At 47.5% G+C, this 20,193-nt stretch overlaps 1 protein-coding gene across 1 annotated transcript in view; it reads left to right on the forward strand.

Moving 5' to 3' along the window:
- The window catches only part of LOC142590560 (protein kinase C, brain isozyme-like), a gene marked incomplete at its 5' end in the record, with an annotated part of 234,061 nt that extends 215,000 nt beyond the window's left edge, over positions 1-19,061 (forward strand). The window contains 1 exon segment of the mRNA XM_075702808.1: positions 12,854-19,061. Within this exon segment, the coding sequence (XP_075558923.1) occupies positions 12,854-13,006 (153 nt within the window).
- Between the last annotated feature and the right edge of the window lie 1,132 nt (positions 19,062-20,193).

Below are 20,193 nucleotides of genomic sequence, written 5' to 3' on the forward strand. Positions count from 1 at the left end.
TGCTATAACTGAACCAATGTAGTTCACAGCGTCATCTCCCTCTAACCAATTTCCCCCGGCATCGTGAATCTGTTCCTGCTTATTGTTATTCGATTTACCCAGCCAGCTTATATGGTTCCAGAATTTTCTTGACCCCCCTTTAGTTGCATCGCGAACTTCAGCCAGCCAGCGATCAGAGGACTGCTTTATTTTAACCTGGACGAGGACCTGCACTTGTTTCTTTTGTTGATAAGATTCCCATTTTTGGCCTATTTCCTCTTCAGATAACTGCGCCCTCTTTGCTTCTCTGTGTTATCGTGATGCCAACTGTCGTTGTTCGATGGCCTCCCTAATTTCCTTATTCCACCAACTTCGTGGCTTCCTCTTTCCTCTCCAGCGGTTTGCTCCTTTTACTTTTATTTTTGTACTAATGAGTAGTACTAACTTATTATAATCCCACCTTACCATGGGATGTTTCTCTATTGCTTCCTCTATGCCGGCCGCTATTAGCGCTATTTGTTTGTCATTTCATTTTGCGTACTCTTCTTGACTTCCCTGCATGTCTCTTTTGAGCAGGGCTCCCAAATGTAGACTAATACACTTATAACAACTTTCGGGGCTCTACTTCCCCTCTTCGTCTATTTCCATTATTGCGAGCTTGCTATACATCCCCTGCGACAGTAAGCAGTAGTCAATGGCCGTTTGTCTATTACGGGATTCCCACGTGATTTGTCCCTGACTTAGTTTCTCTATTTACTATAACTAGGTTGTGTCGCTCACGGAAGTCTAGCAACTTCCCATTTGCAGAACTTGGAGCGACCTGTTGTGCCAGGATAAGGAATCTGGTGCCTCGTCGTGTGGCTTTGAGTGTGCTCGCTTGCCGCATTGACGTGACTTCAGTAGTGTATGATTGAAGACGCTATCCCCATTCCGCTTGAGTTTGCGTAGTGCCGCATATTGAGGGAAATCAATTTGGGAAAATCTGCAAGTCGGTCACCATGAAAGACTCTTTCTGAACGAAAAACTCTTGTCTACAGGTTACATTTCTACATTAATGAATTTCTGCCTAACCAGTGGCCCAAATTAACGTGAAAGGAAAAGGGTTAGATCTGGCAAGTGCGTGAAGTATCTTAAGAAAGGCAATCGCGGTAAAACGATCCTGTACAGTACACTGGGTGCTTGTTTGAGAAACCCAGATCGTCAAAAGTAAGTCTCTATTTCGAGACATAGCAGAAGTGGGTACACATTTTAGTAAACACGAAAGAAATCAAACTAGTAAAGAAGAAATCAACAGGTGATTTGATTAGGCAATTGCTCAACAACCTCTTCAAATGGCAGTGCGCGAAGTGAACCATCCAAACTTCCAGATTTCAGTCGTAAACGGAAAGAAATAAAATTTAAAACAGTCAATATGTGGCCTAAAAGGAACGATGTTTAGCGGGTGGCTTTGTCTGGTTGAACGTGCGCTCGAAGATGCAAAAGGGAAAGCTGCCTGAATGCCGGATGACTTGTGGGCAATCTTATGCAGCAAGATGATACGTTCATGTGTGCGTCTGTTTGGGAGTCTGCAACGATATATGTGCGCGTGTGATGAAGGTGAAAAGCTGCGATCATAACGACCATAGATGAATCTGATTTCTTTTTTTCTGAATTGATTCGAAGTGGTCAGTGTCACGCGCGCAATGAGGGGACCGAACAGTTGAGGTGTATTCTAGTATCGGGCGAACTAGTGATTTGTAATCAGTTAGCTTACATTCCTTTGTTGCATTTTTCAAAGCACGTTTAAGGTCGCCAAGTTTCGAAAGCGCTTTTCCAGAGATGTGGTGAATGTGACCATGCCATTTTAAATTATGTGAAAAAATAACACCCAGGTATTTGAAGTCGCTAACACGAGAAAAGTGGTTGTCATTGGCGTTGTAAGAAAAATGCAATGACTTCTTTTTGTTACCAAAGGACATTGTGACTGTTTCATTAAAGTTAATTTGTGAAATTTACGAAGTTAATTCTGTGAAGGCCCATTCAGTGTCTCCGGGTGCATCTCGCAGTGGAGCGCATCCACACTTAAAGGGGGGGGGGCAGGAGCTTTGGCGAGGAGTTACGTACTTTTTGCGCAAGTTCAGTGAAAAAATTTGTAGGACTCCTAAGCTTTGCTTTTAAGAGTGGAACGCGATATCATTCAAAGATTCCTGACTGCTTCTCACGCTTCCCGGTAACTGGAGCGTATGTAACCGTAATGTTTACCGGGAAGCGCTGGCCGCGAACGCTATGCGCGAAGGCGGGCTTTGTGGTAGAAACGCGGCCTCTTGCGTGAGTCGCAATGCGGCAGAGGCGAGCGCCCACTGGAGGTATTGCAAGGAAGGGGGCAAGCCGCTCCGTGGCCCCCGAGACGCGCACAGGCGTGCGCAAATGGCAGACGCCGCGGCCGGTCTGTGAATTGTAGAAACGCTGGAAAAGGTGTTTCTTTAATTTTCTCGTATCAGATTTATGTTTTCTCGTATAGTCAAATTACAACCGAGAGCGATGATACCTGTAGGTTGTTTGTGTGTCGTAGTTTACCATTTTTCAATGTATTTTAGCCTGAGAAATTCAATTCTGTAAATTCTTTGCGTCACAAGGATCGCCTGGGTATGGCTGGTTCGAAAAACTTTTGGCTAAACGACGCCGGTGCCGGTTTTTCTGCGACATCGGCTCCTTGAAGGGACACTAAAGGCAAATACTAAGTTGACGTGGACTGTCTAAGTACCATTCCAAAAACCTCGGCATGCTTGTTTCCTGCCAGGAAAAGACAGTTTACGAGAAAATTGCATCTGAAGAGTCCACATACCTTTTTCGAATTTCAAATCTCCCGCCACCGAACTGGGGGAGTAGTGACGCTAATACGCCATCACCAGCCTTTGCTGCAGTCGATGAGTAAAACGGCGCCCGACAGGCGGCGGTACCGAGACAAGACAGATAAAACCCCTTAAACTTCGTATAGTAGCGACACGCCTCGAAGAATGCCGCGTCCTCCTCGCGCGCTCTAGCCGACGCCGCGTCGCTATTGGTTTAATAGCATCACGTGGACCCTCGCGCCGGCTTCGTTTGTTTACAGTCGTGCTTCAGCGCCATTTTCGCTTGAGAAGCGTCTACGGAATGGGGAGGAGCGCATGTTGGCGCCGTTGCTACGCTCGAGCGGTGTAGCAACGCCACCTAGACTTTTCCTCTAGGTGGCAGCGGGTGTAGGGGGCGTAGCGTCGAGGAGGGAGCGTGAAAGAGAGGAGAAACAAGGAGCGAAGGCGGAGAAGGAGAGTGTCGCTATTTTACGAAGTTTAAGGGGTTTTAAAGCGACACTAAAGGGTTAATATGAAGTCAACGTGGACTGTTGAAATACCGTCCCAGAAACCTCGAAACGCTTGTTTCATGCGAAGAAGAGACTTATTTTAAGAGAAAATGCGTTCTGAAGCGTCCGCGTACCTCTAGCGCAGTTCAAAGCGCCCGCCCTCCGATCGAGGAGTGGTGACGTCATGGTCTCATAGTGACGTTGCGCCGTCGGTGAGTAAAACGGCGCCCGCAGACGGCGCTACGGCTTTTCTGCGCAAAACGCAAACGCGCGGCCAGAAATAAAGCCAAGACGGAGCCGACAGCAGCGCCAAAGCGGAAATATGGTGGCTAGCGGAAGGAAAAGCGCGCGATGATAAGCTGGTTCTTTATTTTATGACGCCAACTTTGACGCTCGTTGCAATGGACGACCCTGACAACTACACATTGGCTCGCGATGCTGGGCTCGACTTCAGCGATTTAAGCATTGATCAGCGTGACCTGCTGCTGAGGGCTCGCGCTGCCGGCGCCATTGCGTACTACTACGACGGCAACTGTATGCCGTGGCTGTACATATTCGCACATTTCTAGCTTTTCCTTCGTGAAAACCAAATGCCGCACTCACGCTCCCGTCTTTGACCTGCAGTTGTTCTTGCGCTTCGGAGAATGCAAGCAAGACTGACGGAACGGCGCTATGGGAAAGGATTGCTTTGAAAGGCAGTCCACACGACTTCAGTAAGTCGGCGTTGAACTCGTAATCCTCTGGACGAAAGTGCAGCGAGCACACTATGCGATTTTTCGGCTCTTTTCCAACGCGCTGTGGCAGAGGTACAGCACTTATCCACTTCGAACGGAGAGGTTCATTCGGCACACCGTGATAAGTAACGTTGAATTCGTCGCTGCAATCGCCCTTGGTCAAGTTGCGCGGACCTTTCGCGCATCCCACGACATCACAAGGACGTGGCATTCTCCCTGCTTGTTCCAAGTGCAAGTTTCGCGAGCCAGCAGAACCAGCGCAGCACGACGCGATAACGAAACGACTGAAACTCCAAAGCGCGCGCGGCGCAGAGTCGAGCGTGCAGAGTCGAGCGAAAACGAAACCGTTCGACCACCCATACTAGACACCATACCCATACTACTGAAGGGTAACGTAAAAATGTTATTTCTTCATAGAATCGAACAGAAATAGACAAGTAGCATTTTCTTCTGTCTTATAACCTAATGAAATGATCTTTTTAATACGAGTAGTTGAATACTAGTGACATAAATTATGATGAGGAGTGCCTTCGTCATCGGGCTAGTACCGGAATGTCGCTGGGGGGTCTCAAATCGTGTCATGCATTTACCTCAATTTCTCGGTTACTAAAGCTCTGTTCGCGATTATATTGACGCCTTAGGTGTTCTAGAGCATTGCTTTATCACTTTAACTTGACTTCATAGCAATCTTTAGTGTCCCTTTTTAAAGACAGTGGTGGATTCGGCGATGCAGCTGCGTCAAGTGGCGCAGACCGTTCTGGCATCCCGCGACATCACATGGACATGGAAGTTGAATTCTCTGCTACTTGCAGTTTTCGCGAGTGTTGCAAGCCACCAAAAGCAGCGCGGCACTACGCGATAACAAAACACTGAAACGCGAAAGCGTGGGCGGCGCAGAGTCGAGCGAAAACGAAACCTTTGGACCGCCCGCGTCGTTGCCAGCGGTAATTTCTAATGTGTTCTTTTTTCTAAAGATGAAATAGAACTGGACACGTTGCATCTTATTTTGTCTCACAATGCAATAAAATGTTTTTTGCAACAAGTGGTTGAGTACTAGTGACAGAATTTAACTGAGGAGTGCTTTCGTCATCGGCCAAGTGTTGACGCTCGCATTTGGCGGCGCCTCCATGGAAACAATTATACATCACCACATTGGATCTACTTAACACAGACGAAGGACTATAACGACGCCCTCTGCAAAAATTTGTAAGCAAAAAGGTACGCTAGACCATATAATATGGGAGTGTGCTGGTTGCCCAGGGATCAAGGAAAACACTGACAGTAGAGGAGCCTGGGAGGCCTTGCTCCAGTACGAGGCTGAAGACGACCAGCGTCGAGCAATCCACCTGGTCGTTGAGGCCGTGAAGACTCGCCGTCCTCAACGCGCGGAGACTGCTTCGTCCTCCCCCCCCCCCCCCCCTACCTAAGTGTAGATTAAGAGGTGTGCGCCCCAGCTCGGTGGAATAATAAAGTTTTCAATCAATCAATTGAATGCCTTGGGGGAGTCTTAATCATGTCGTGTACTTACCTCAATTTATCGATTATTAAGGCTCTGTTCGCGATAACATTGGTGCCTTAGAGATTCACGTGCACTTATCTATCACTTTAGCTTGACTTAATATTTGCCTTTAGTGTCGCTTCAACGCTATCGCGTTTCCGTTTTCATTCCCATTCCAAGTGACCCCTTTGCGAGGCTCTTCTTCGTTCTCATACTTGCAGATTTGCGCCGTTTCGTGCGGTATCACGGCGTGCTATAATTGTTGCCGAGCAGCTAAGGCTGCTCTTGGCGCCTGTCGCATATTAAGGAAACTACCTTAAATGCGCAAAGGGTTAAATGGCGGGCGCATTATGCATTTCTGGAAGATGCCTCTCCTGCATTCTTGGCTTGTCACTGATTATAGCTTCTGTTGACAGCGTTATGATTTGTGCGTGTTCGTTGAATATCTGCGAAACGAACACGAAAGGAAGAAGACTCGCTGCGCTGCCTGTCATCACCTTGAGAAATATCAATTTGTCGCATGTGATGTTGCTTCTGCCATCATCACCCATATTCATAATTTCTGCTAGAAGTGCCGCTGACATCACTAGCGCACGACATACCAACGCAACGACGAATGCTTCAATGGTTTCTCGCTGCCAGCAGTATAATCGCGCCGAGACTTTGCGCAGACTCCTGATAAGTTGAAAAGATTAATTTCGGAAGCCAATGAAGTATGTCACTTGGATCCGTCCACGACACGTCGTGGGTTGGTGTGACGCCACTGACCCTTTGCGGCAAAGAGCTGATGCATATCTACGAGTGTTGTGCCAAAAGTGTTCGTTAGGCGGCCTCGGCAAGGAGGAAACTGCTGACGTAACTAACCATGGGGTACTTTTCTTCTCTATTGTCCACGCACCTGGCCCAGCGATATTGCAGTGCTTCCGCTCTAAGAAAACAGATACAAAATTGTGGGGTTTTACGTCCCAAGGACACGACATGATAATGAGTCACGCCGAAGTGTGGAACTCCGGATTAATTTCAACCACCTGGGGTGCTTTAACGTGCATCCTGTGTACGGTACACGGGCGTTTTTGTTCTTTCGCCCCCCGTCGAAATGCGGCCGCCGTGGCTAGGATCCGATCCCGTGTCCTCGTGCTTAGCAGCGCAACGTCGAAGCCACTAAGCAACCACGGCGGGCCAAGAAAGAAATTCAAAGGACTGTCGTCTAAAAAGAGGTACGGTTTGAATGAATGGTGGCTTGAAAGACTGCGTGAATGTCATTGTCGTCATTGGGAAAGTAGATTACGATGGAGTTCATCCTTCAGTTTTGAGAGAAGGTGAATGGGTGTGACGGTGTAAGTTATGGCGAGTGCGGCGGGTGTTTAAGCAAAGAAAAGCAACAAAAACGGATGGCAACGATTGCCACAGAAGAGCCGCGTGATGGGTGCGTCGTCTTGTTGGCAGTTGGAGGATCTCGTACCACATCACTCAGCGTTGATGTCGCCCCTCAGGCGATGAATCAAGGCAGCGTATACAGTGCACCTGGTCATTCGTAGTGCACCAGTCCATTGGTTAATCTTCTCCTTCCGCAGAAAATTCACCAGCAATGAGTCCTCGGTCTCAGAAGACGGCAGCTAACACTTTGCCTGCTGACAGAACAGGTCGGGCTTTTCGGACACTGTAGAGAAAGGACGTCACCATTTTCCCGTTTTTTTTTCATTGCTTCATAGAAAACACCTATGAGGTACTCGGTGAACTAAACGAGTTAGCTGGTTTATATCTCGTAAAACGGGGTAGGCCATGTGTGATGTGCGGGCAAAGTTCAAAGTGTGCAAATTAATTACGGCCTTCGCAGTAAGTTGCTTCTGCAAGCGCTCTAGAGCTTTAAAAGTGCGTGTTAAGAACGGCGTACAATTTATCTAGCCGTACCGGAAGAGATCAAAAAAGACCAGTCACTGAAATCAAAATTCGATGAAAATGGGGGACACATTATACCTGAAGTGTATGCAAAGTTAAACGTGTGTGGAGAACTACGGTCTTTGCTAAAAATCCATTAAGCAAGGGTTCGAAAGGTTGTATGTGTCCAGCGTCTCAAATGGATGAGTGATGTGCTGGCAGTGTTTTAAGGTCTATAGGTTAACTATACGGACAACTGAAATGGAGAGAAATGGTCCATAGAATTAAGGCAGGGAGGTTGACTAGAGGTAGTTCCGGTTGGCTTCCCTGCACGGGGAAAAGTGGGGGTATATAAAGATGTAGAAAGCGGAAGGGGAAGAGAGACAAAAGGGGGGGGGGGCAGCAGCTCAAATTCGGAATGTAACTACTGGAAATAAACCGCTTCGCTTGTAATTGGGTTGTGTTTCTGCGTGGTCGCATTAGTCTGCTCTCTTCTTACAAACGCATTAGAGTACGCATTTCACCAGCTATATGCGTATGTACGTCATGCGAACATATAGTGAAGCGTTCCGCACAACATGGCTGGTGTACTTGCGTCTGCAACTTTAAGGAAAACGTCTAGTTTGATGAGAGCGTCTTCAAGGTCCAAAAGTGACGTGATAGGTGCTCATTTACCGTCAGCACTTGCAGCCATAATTATTTGTTAAATACAGAAGCGAGAAGTGTTAGCATCGAAGGTCGCTGTCTCTACAGGGAAGGTGAGAAAAATAGTTTGTGGCCTCGCACGAACTCATAGAGAACGTTGTATGAATACTACTTGGAGATGTGATGTGTGACTCAAGACCATAACTGCAAGAACCAGTGCACGATGTATGCAGAAATCTAATAACTTACTTTGTGCAACGCCTCCTACAATAATGTTGTTGCTTTGTGCATCGTCGATCACGACGAGTTTATATTGAGAACCTTTTGAAATTAATCAAGGGTACGTACGAATTCCGAAAGGAGGGTGAATAGTAAGCAGAAATAAAGTATTCTGAACATTTTTGAGATAAGACTAACCTAATTCATTTCGCCCGGATTTTGTATACGCAGCGTTCGAAAAAAAGGTTCAGCTTTGCGAGTGTATACTAAATCTGAGGCGATAAATATGGTAGAACCGCCACACATTTGTTTTTGCTTGATAACACCGAAAATGTCATGAGATCCATTTGGCCACAGTTCAGAGGTGCAAACCAAAGAAAAGTTCGAGTCATGTTAGAGAATGTCATATACGGTTCGTCTAAAGCCCCGTGCAACAAAACTTATTAGAGAGGAATTGGCCCTTCCAAGCAGTGAGAGAGCGCGGTGTAGAAATAGCAAATCCGTGTGTATATAATTTATTTATTAAACCTTTATTAAAATGTGCGCATCGGTGAACATACTAATAATCTTGCTATCGTCAGTCTCTGTGACATGGCAATTGTGGCTTAAGGGCGAGTGTCGTAGCAAACAGCTTTTTATTGCCGGTGGTTAGGGGCCTGCGCACCTTACACAGGCTATGGTGCGATGAAAACCGCTTGATTAGCCAATCTGAGTAGTGTCCGGGCGAGCCTCATACGCTTTCCACAGTATTTTTTTTTACTCACCCGGCAGAAAGACCCGAGAAGTGCGCCCTTTTCTGTGAATCGAGCCTGCACACGATAAGTTGGGTCAAAATTGCCGAGCGAACCAAATCACTGATATACCTCACCGGCGCTCTTTATAATGGCAGCACATGTAGTCTCCCTTGCGTGTTTGACATGCGTTTTGTTCGAGCGCGACAGAACATCTAATACTGCACACACTCCCAGTTCCTTGAGTGCCGTTTCACTTTGAGGTGTTGGAGCCTCGCTCCCCGCATCGACGTTCCTCTCGCCCTGAAAAAATGCACACTTGTCATACAGGAACTTCACTGTCACGCTTAACGTTATGTACTCTTGGACTGCCCTCGGCAAGCATCTGCTCCTTAATTTTAGCCGCCAGGTCGTATATAGACAAGGTTTCGCGCTAAGCTTGCTTGAATTCAAGCGCTGCAAGTTTATTAGCGAGTGTTTCGTTCAAAGCCACGGTGCGAAATGAGACGCAGGGTATAGTCGCCGCGTCAAGTCCGCAGCAGTAAAATGAAGGAGAGGAAAATGAAATTCAGGAAACTGGCAAGAAAAGTCACCCCGTGCCTTCGCTGCTGCAACTACTGGCGCAAATTGAAGCGAGCGTCACGGTAGAGCTGCCTCCCGCGTCTACTAAAGTAGGCTGACGTCAGGGACGGAGACATTGCGTCGCCTTGTAGGCAAGCGGTGAAACGCACACGTGTAGATCGCAGAGCGCGTGCAGACCCGAGTGTCGTCACCAGGCTCGAAGATCGGGCCAAGGAACGTTGGAAAAGCAGCTAGTGCACCGTCAGTGGTTGCGCGTGCAGAAGAAGCGAGCAGGCAGAGTGATCCGGAGCCTTCGTTGCAGCAACTGTTGCCAGAAAGATGCAAAACATCTTTCCGCTTCGAAGGTCACATGCTACGTAGGAATGAGTGGTGCCGCTGCATAAGTTGTTGTATAAGAATTGTTGATAAACTCCTGGAAATATACTCTCGGGGAAATCTTCTGGAATTTATGTTCCCATATGCTTATTGGCAACACCGCTCACGGACATGTGATCAGTCGTGCTGACTATGCTTATAGCTCAGTTTAAATTTCAAATTAAATCGTAGGGTTTTACGGGCCAAAATCAATCTATCGTTATGGGGCACACAATGACTCAATTTTTGAGTACAAGGAATATTGAAGATATCTGCCGCACTTAAGTACGTGCCACATATTGCGACTATGCAAACCCGGCCAACATAAGTGAAAACTTGTACATTTTTACGTTACTGGCGCTCTGGTATGCGTGAAATAGCTGTGACATGCGCGCTAATTTTCTTGTTCTTCATATTTTTTCGGTGGTGTATAATTCATTCAGAGTACTATTTACATTAGTTACCAGTTCGTACCTGTGGCGTTGAAAGGTGTCTACGCTTGGCGCACAAGTTACCTAAACATTGCCCGCGCTTGAGCATCGCTAACACGTTGCCTTCAGACTTTGCGGAGAAAGCAAACACGCCCAAACACACGCTGCTATTACCATTATTTGTGGGGAAGTAACGATGACTGCCTTGAAATGTGAAAAGAAGAAATGCGACATTTCGGAATCGCAGGTTAATTTCAGGGAATCTGTTTCTTTTTAGCAGTTGCATGAACAGATCTCTGTATAGTTTCCTGTATATTTAAACGAGGCGCTTTGAAACATCGGCTGCATGTGCATCGCCAATTGACCCACTTGTTTAGGACGTTGCTCGCATATATAGAACGCTGTCGATCACATGATAAAGTAACTTAGCAGGGACCCTACTTGACCCACGTACATTTAACTTTGCATGCACATCAGTCATGGCGTTTCTTCCACTTTGCCCAAATTCGATCTCAGTGGCTCGTATACTTCTCGCAGTAAATCTAGCTAAATTTTACACCGTTCGTAAGACCCCCCGACCCCCTACCCTAGCCCCCGCCCCTATATTTTTTTTTTGAAAAGCAGTAATTACACATTCAGCTTTACTTACACGCCACCCATATTAAGCCTCTACTTCCACGAAATATAAACGCGGTGTCTCGTTTAGTTCATCGAGGACATCGCGTGCGCCTCGTATTACGCGTGAAAATAGAGAAAGGCAAGCACTGAGTAAATATTTTGAACGCTGATAAATAATCCAAAAAACACTTTCTCCACAAATCACATTTAACATGGCCTCTGTTTACATGGAATGCAAGCTCGGTCCGTCGCAAAATAATCTCCGGATACTAGGTGAGGTTTCGGAGGACAACCGCAAGATGCTCTCGAGCATCGTACTCCGTTGCATACATCAGTCAACGCTGTGGAGGCTAGAGAGACTTCTTGCAGTGGCTTCGTTCGTACTTAGATATAGTTCGGAGTTGTCTTTTTTTTTTGACGGCATATGTGCGCAACTGTTTTTTTTTATATAGGCTCAGTATTGAATGAAACAAGTTTTAACCCTTAGAAACAAACACGTTGTGGTGTACGGCTGTTAATGCGTTGCTTTCGATAATTTTTATTTTTGTTGTTCTTTTCGGGTTTTTTTTTTTATTCGCAACCGATTGCGAGAAGCCTCGCGTGCATGCTACCGCGAGCGAACGCTGTTGGCGCGCAGCGAAGCATGGACAGTATGCCCAGTGAGCCATAGGCGGAACGCGCGGAGTGATAACTTTTCTTGACCGAATTTCTTGCGTAGCTTCCACAGCGTTGACTGCTATGTATGGAACGGAGCATATAGTGCTTAGAGACTTTTTCGCAAAGCCTGTATTTAACCAATGGTCCTGAAACTTTTCGCAATCACCGATTACATACCCTATATTCCTTTCAATTGACAACTTTCTGCCGCATTATTAGAGCGCTTGCACGGTCACATTCGGCGAGCCAGTCATCCACGTCGTGGTCGTCTGTGCCGCTAAATATAGCCGGATCGCGCTGCCGGATGACGCCAGAGCATACGATGGCCGGGTGCACGGGAGCAGCATCCTGGGACGGACCCTGTTCATCCATTGCAATAGCTGGTGGTAGCGTCCGACTGCGGAGTTCCAGGATGTCGAAGAGATACCCCACACCTCCACCAAATAAAACGGGGTTGTTCGCCTAGCAGCACTAGTTCTAGGTTAGTAGCGGTAGGCTGAAACAGGTCAGTGCTATGGCGAAATGGGGAAGCAAGCGCTTCTCGTTGTCGTCTTCTCTTTAACCAGCACCATGTCTCTGCCCAGTGCCTTCAGTACAGAACATTATTCGTTACACGATCAAAGGCTGGTAGCCTTATGGGGCAGTATAAACGGCAGTGAATATTCGCTTACGAAATAAACACGCTTGCTGTCAAAGAAGCCATGAGGAAGCATGTCGTCACGCAACCAGCTTTCGCAAATGGACTTGCCGGGCTCCCGTTTCACTGGGCCCGTGCTTCCGAAACTGGGGGAGGGGTGCGCGGAAAGACGTGACGTGGAATAAGGCACCAGGCTTCTCAGTGCTGCTTGCTACGGATTGTTTCGTTGCGAAATTGATATGATTATCCGAGCCTGACTGGCGGCGCCGGCGTCTCCTCACCATTTGCATCTGTGGCCGGATGCAGCGGGTAAAGGTTTGTGTGACTTTACACCAAAAAAGAAAATGACCGTACTATTTCTATCGCCATTCGGGGTCTCAAATTTGTCTACGAGATCTCAATGACACCCTTATGCGTCCTTTAGTGTACTGGTCTGCCGTATAGTGCGCCTTTTGTCTGTCGTCAGCTGCCTCCGTGAGATTGAACATTGTGATCGAGTACGCTCGTCTTTGCGGGAGGACCAGTGAGGCGTGCCTGTAACCTCCGTCTCGCTCTCTCTCTCTCTGCGCAGAAACACCGCAAGGACGTGAGCAACTTTGACAAGCAGTTCACCAGCGAGAAGATCGAGCTGACGCCCACCGACAAGCTGTTCATGATGAACCTGGACCAGACCGAGTTCATGGGCTTCTCCTTCCTCAACCCGGAGTTTGTGCAGCACGTCTAGCCAGACTCTTCCGCCGTCTATTTATTGTTTAACTATAATTATTATTACCACACCGCACCCGACGTCAACGATGCGTGCCTCCCCGCGAGGGGGTCCCACCACCATCTCTCTCCTCAGGACTCGGAACCTTCATGCCCGTCAACACACACTGTATTGTACTCGGGGACAAGTTTGCGTGGCCGTCGGGCTAGGGCAGTGGGCCCGAGTCTTGTTCCTACATACTCAACGCGCTGTCGCCGAGCGGCACATGTACGCGACGTGACTGAGTGCTCTCCCCCGTAGGCTGCAATGGCGTTTGTCTGAGGGCTCGCATCCTTGGGCAGTTTGAGCTTTGTTCAGCAGAGGGGTACAGTCTCTTCAGGCGGGATTACAGGTTTCTTGGCCACGAGCGGCAAGATGTATTTGAGACTGCCTGGAATGACTGGTGGCGTACCCGTTACGAAGGCATATCAGACGTTGGAGTCTTCTCGCGCACAAAGCTAATGTCAGCCGAGTATTTAAGAGGGCGTGGCGTGGCTACTAGCTGAAACAACGACGCGATATTGTTCACTGCCATTCGGAAGTTGTCCCCGAGAGCGTCAGCGGTCTTTTCACGTTGTTTTCACATTCGGCAGGACGGGCGCTTGAGAGAGTTAATCGCGGAATGCCAGACAGGCTGGAAGAGCGAGCGCCGCGTACGTGCAAGCCTTCAACTTGGGCCGCAGGGCATGACCCCAGCTTATGAACCTTGAGCTTCGCAGAGCACTATCCAATGAGCACTTCAACTGTTCCTTGCTTCGCAATTTTTTGCCTAATTTTTCCATACAGCAGTGTCACAGGAGACGTTGGTTTCCATGGAACTTCCGTACGTTAATGATGTGCGAACGTTGTAAAATCTCGATGGACCTCTTGTTACACCCGTGTTACACATGTGTTAGTCTCAAGCTTTTGGTGATACATTATAAGCGTCGTTGTCGAAACAACTCTTTACTCTATCGGATGACGTCCTCAAGGGACGTTTTCTGTCCTGGACGTCCTGTGGAAGCTGTGTCTATACGTGGTCCTTACTTCCGGCACTGTCACAGTACGGGGAGACTCGCGTCCCACGAATACGATTCTGTTTGCTCTTCACTTTTAAGCAGCATGCCAGCGCGTTTTCTTCTGGTGATGGTTGAGCCCATGCATCATTATCATGTTGATGGGTCTTTCCCCCGTAATTCTGTTACTAGTGCGGCGACCGAGAACGTGGATGCCGGTTGCAGTAATGGCCCGCGGACACTTCCAGACCAACTTGGAAAATGACCACCGGAAGTTGTCTATGGAAGGCCAATTTTTGACACGACCATTCCTGTTGGCATTGTCTTCCCATCGTTGTGAAGCAAATCTCGACCTCATAATGTTGTACTGTCGTACCAAACAATCGACACACTCAGGAAAGTTCGTCAAAGTTTCGGACAAGTGTCGGAGATGAAGTGGAAAGATTACGGTCTTGTAAAATTTGATTTCACCCTGTGATTCCCGGTTTTGGCGGAAATGCGATCGTTGCTACAAAACTTGTGGCTCCCTCTATCGACGGCTGCCTGACAGGCACATGAAAATAACTAAGCTCCTTCTTGTACGTTGGGCTTTTTCAGAACTAGGCCAGCATAATTAAGTCGGAAGGCTTTCTAGATGCTGCTCAGTAATTTCATGGTACAGATGATGCGTTTTGGTATTCTAGTCTGCTCTTTTTTTATTCGTGTAGCATCAACGAAGTTGTTATTACGATCCGCCTACTGCCGTAAACAGTTTGCCAGAGGTTTATTCGTTGAAAGGCGTGACTAGTCATTCGGGGAGGGAAGGAGGGGGACTCGGCTAACAAGGAGATTCAAAAGGAAGCAAAGGACGGTAGATTGAACGACAGAAAATAGTTTGACAGTAGTAATGACAAGAGATGACAAGGCGCAATTAGACGGATGCAGTAGTGTTACACTGGTCATATAACTGGTAATCTAGAGAATATAGCCGATGGTACACCGAGAGGTTCACAACGCAGCCTATGAAGGCGAATAAGTGTGTACACGATGTGAAGGGATTCTTAAATTCCCCATGTATTGAGGGACTGCGGTTGATGCCGGGCAGGGTCGACAGGAAAGCTGTGGTAGAAGTCACCGACCTGGCAGTTGGCCTCTGCCGGGTGAAGACTACTAGGAACTGAAAACACTCAAATTGCCCAGCTTGGAGCGGCAGAGGCGTCAAATACATATGTTCTTTTGTCAGAGCGCGCCGGTGGAACTGCAATATTCGCAATGTGAAATGCTCTTTGCCGCCGCGCCGTTGACAGGTCGGGCTGCTTTTTTTTTTCCTTGATCGACCTCGTGTCAAGTGACTTGGGGTCGACTAGAAAGTCAGCGCAAGAAGGCACGGTCACGTTTGTTCAAGTCGAGTCATGGATATTGACTCTCCATTAGCATCAAACGCGACACACCTTGTGCAGATTACGCGGTTTAGCGAACTTGTAGCCTCCAGTATACAAAACATGTGAGATAATATGTTCCCGTGTATAACACCTGAGCCCGCGTCAGTGTGCGTTGTGCACAAGAAAAATGGAATAGGGCTAAACACCGGGCCACAGAATGAACCTCTGCCTCACTTTGGTGAAATTTCTCCTACTGCGATCGCAGGTTTCCTGTTTTTCACGGCAGTGCTGGCTAACGACCGGCACCGATCAATTATCTTCACACCAATTCAGTTAGAATCGCGTATTTCGCATGTTTCTCCTGGTGTATTTATGACTTAGTTTGACCCGCTTCCTCCTTGTAACGATGTTGGCTTGTAATTCCATGAACATCCTCGAGACAGCGAAGATCGCTCCGTCGAATTAGCTTGTTTTGGCGCAACACAATCTATTTGAAGTTTGCCTCCTATTTATGAAGAAGGCACCGTGGACGTTTCATTTCCGCCATTGTTTGATGTGGCCTTTGTGTAGGCCCTGTCAACCAAAAGTGAGTGATGAGGTCTGTCTAGAAGATGCGTGGGTTTCGGTTAGCCACCAGAGGGAAAGGGCTTGCATTTGCCCCCACAAAGAAGTGTAGTGCCAAATAAACCATGTACCATCGAATGCGAGCATCAGTTCTCGATACTCTGTCCTCGCGTCTTGTAGTTTTCCACTGGCGACTTTCAAAGTCGTCGCCACGACCTGTGTATCGGCCTTGAAGCGCGCGTCGAACCGAGGCGATGAGCAGGCTTTCGGCTTCGCTATATAAGCACATTCTTATTTGCAGTTTGTTTGAGACATCGTTCACATCTCCTTAAGTTGTTGTCGGAAATCAGTGCCAGCTGCTTTTAATATGTGGTCCTGAACGCTCGAATTTCGTCGAAGATCGTCAGAAGCCAGCGTGCATCTAAAAGCTCGGCACCGCTTTATTTTCCAACAAAGGTCATTATGTGCCTTAGAAAGATTTTGACAGCATGAAGTTGACGTCTCCCATGAAGTTGTTAACGAATTGCCCTACAACGCCCCTTATTCATCGCTCACAAGCTGAAGGCAGACCTTATCGAGCCAATTTTATGAAATTCCTTGGTTATTCTTTGACCATTTGAACGTCGCTCGAAATGTTCCGCACCTCTAGGTTCTCTTCGCTGGTTTTAGTTGAACGGCATCAATTAAAAAAATATATTCCAGTTTTAATAAACGTCGCTTTCCGTCTCACAGTTTCGCTTTTGCGTGGCCAACTTCTCCAGCCGCCGCTTTGAAAGCAGAAGCAGAAAGTTTTGGTATCTGGCAGGCAGTGGAACTACAACCGCTGACTTGGCGGTCTACAAATGCATATGTACCGGACATCGACAAACACACTGTATCACTGCTGAAGTAGGCATTCAACGTGTTTCAGGTGCGCTGTCATTAAATGCGAATGGAATTTGTAGTACTTGCGCATCTAGTCAAAGGATGTCCTTGATGTTCGTTGCATTTAGTTTTGTCTTCCTTAACTTGGGACATTTCAGGAATTTTCGGAGCGGATAGGCAGTACGAAACTTGATGAAATTCTATTGCTGGATAGGCTAAGTCCGCGAGACTTTGTATTGTGCCATAGGCTTTCATGATGTGTATGTTCTTGCCGTTCGGCGTCTGCTCAGGAACGTACACGTCGGAGCGTTGTTTGTCCTAGTTACGATATGATCGTTTTTGCAAGGACATCGAGCATCGAGAGTTTCCCGTCTAGTTGCGTTGTGAATCTTGAGGAGGCCCCGTTCAGTATTGAGGCACATGCTTAAAGGCATTGTCGCTCAACCCGGGCTTGTTGCGACTTGGAGCTATAGGAGTCGTTAATTGACTGTTTATCCCTACGACCTCGCCGCTTGGCTGATTATTCTCAGCCACTGGAGGTGTCACTTTTTTGCAAAGGCGTGATGGTGACATGTTTTTACGTATTGAGAAATTCTGCTTTGGAAGGTTTGGCTCACGAAATTTGTCGATCAAATGTGAGGAAGGCGAATAGCAGTGCCGCTGTTTATTCGTAAAACTGAGAGGTGTTTCTACTGGCTTATGTTTAGTTCCACGAAGTAAAATTGCTTGTCAGCAAAAATCTTGCCGGAAGAAATTCTCCAAGAATCAGTCCTTTTGAAGGTGGCAAACTCACTAATTTTCTTGGTAGTTTTGTCGATTGAATTCGTCGATTTAAATCGTGTGTGAAAGTGTATGAAGTAGAAACTTGAGTTTCCGCTTCATGCAGAACGCAAACTGGTCTTTGATGAAGCAAGGTTACCAACGACTAGTTTGGCTGCGCATTGCTAGTCGACTCGAAACTCCGACGCTAGCGATGAAATGCCGAACGAGCGCATGCCTGGTGAAATTTTGATTTGCAGCTCAGTCGGACTGCTTTAACTTTTCATGTTTAGTGGTCCAAAGTCGCGGTCATTAGGTACCAGCAGACGTCGGCGAGACCATTTTGCAAAAAGTTTGAAATAATTTCCTTCGGCTTTCCTCTTATGTGTGGTTTCTAAAAAGTCAGCAAGGTATTTTGGGATAGACTCCTTTCTTTTTCATAAGTGTACTGACCGTCAACGTTCTTGAGTTACGCTGTGGCGAATGCCTTTCCTCAAGCTTTTGAGAGAGCTCATTGTAAGTTTTCCTGCTCGAAAGTATCGCATTTATATTTTTTCTCCGACAGGCGTGTCCCAAAATTTGCTGGAATGCTTCAGCAGCTTGCTTGAGAATACTTGAGATATCCACGGAACGTTTGAACGCTAAACACACGTGCGAGCGAGCCCCAGGTTGCATCGCGTTCTTGCTATCCTATTCTGCGTAGTATGCAGCTCATCTTTGTTACGTTTTCCTGTCTACGTCACTACGCACTTCGGCCACTTCTTATATGCGGGGCGAAATAGTTCTACAACCAATGGACTCGCTTTTATTAACGGTGCTCTACGAACGTTGCAGGTTGCCCTTTAAAGCCAGCTTCACAACTTACAAATTGTGCGTGTTTTCAACCGCAGCGACTGCAGAAACCGGTCCTGTGCGGCGGCGCAGCGGAGTTTCGACTTCGTGAAAATTTTCGCCGTGGCGCTACGGCTGACCAATGGTAGCGCTGCACCACTCTGACGTACGTGCTGACGCTTCAGTGGCAGTGCATGATTGGAGAGTGAGAGTCGCTGGGTCGGCGGACGCTCGAAGTTGCAACATGTGAAATAAAGATCGTGGCTGCGTTGGTCTCTCGACAGATCATAGCCGACGGTGGGGCAGAGAGAATGTGTCGAGAGGTCTGCCGAGAGGGAGTCCGAGAACATCTCGACCTGCCACGTCAACGGTGCGAGTTAAGCGAAGACGCAAAGGATAGAATCAGGAGACAAATCCCGGAATTGTGCACATTCTTCCGTTATTCTTTCTTCGGTGTCTGTTTGCATGACGAAGCACTATCAACTAGTTCGATTCTCTGCTCTTCTCAGCTCCGGCGCTCCTGAGCATGTTTTCCCAACTTTTGAACTTGTCTTGAGTAGCCTGCTCAAGACGTGCTTGCCCACCCTTACCGATCCACGGCACAAGTACGCAGCTCCGGCTGTGCTAGCGCCAATAACTCTGGGATAGTATGTATTCTTTTGCCAGTGTGCATCGAACGAGCGCTCTCGTAATTCTCGAGAACCATTAATTTCTTGTGTCTAACGTGTGTCTGCAATAAGCTTTACCGTGCAATAATACCGTGGACCACATATTTTTCTTACCTATCGATGGTTTACGCTGAATAGCTTGACGAAACTTTTGTTACCTCTGTTCCAATGCTTTTTCTTGAGGCTAATTGATGGTGTGCAACCTTAGTAATATCTCTGTGTTTTCACGCTTCAAGACGCATGATGAATTTCTCTGCGCATTTCTCGCCACCCTTCACAAGGTAGTACGTGTGTAATCTTTGTTTCCTCCAACAAGAAAGTTCAACTGCAGTTTCATCTCTTTCGAAACCGGTTTTGCTTGGAACAGATCACAGCCGTGGCTAGGGCGGTGTTTTCTTTTTACCCCGCTCAGTGCTCCAGATTGAAACGTTCGTGTTCGCAGTCAGACAACGCTGCTTTTTGAGGTTGTAGCTGGCTGAAGCAATTCCGTGCTTAGTTGGGGATATGTACTGAAACATGTTCTCTATTGCCACGGCAGTGTAACTTTCGTGCATGAAGAACGGCTGTTTCATTTAGACGGTATTCTCCAGGAATTGCAGTGGCATCTCACGTTATTCCCAGAAGACGTGAAGAGGCCTTCCGCTGCGGTCTCCGTATTTCTCGGGGCGCAATGACGACTTCTCGAGCAACTGAGCTCCGTTTCCCTTGTCATTCGAGTCGTTATAGTCGCTACTGCCGGCGCGTCATAAACAAGAGCGATGTGGGCTGACGGATGCGCTGTGTAATTATGATGCCAGTGTTTTACGACGAGCGAATGCTGTCGTGACGCACCACAGTGTACACCTCTGCTCGCTTTGTGTCGGCTGCAAGCCACGAAAAAAAAAAGGTCTACTGTGAATTCCAGCTATTTGCCTTACCACATACCTTATCGCCTTACCGTGTACAACTCGAAACCTACCACCCATTCAATTGCTTCGAACGAGCTGTGAACTTGGGATCTTGTGGCGGAACCCTCCTTTTATGCTCGCGTCTACAACCCTTCCCTCGTCGTGAAAGCTTCGAGTTCACCCCCGCAAGGGTCGTTCGCTCCCGAACCTCTGGTGTTTGCTATATTGTTGTTCGTT

Source organism: Dermacentor variabilis, chromosome 8, assembly GCF_050947875.1.
Source record: "Dermacentor variabilis isolate Ectoservices chromosome 8, ASM5094787v1, whole genome shotgun sequence".
NCBI lineage: Eukaryota > Metazoa > Arthropoda > Arachnida > Ixodida > Ixodidae > Dermacentor > Dermacentor variabilis.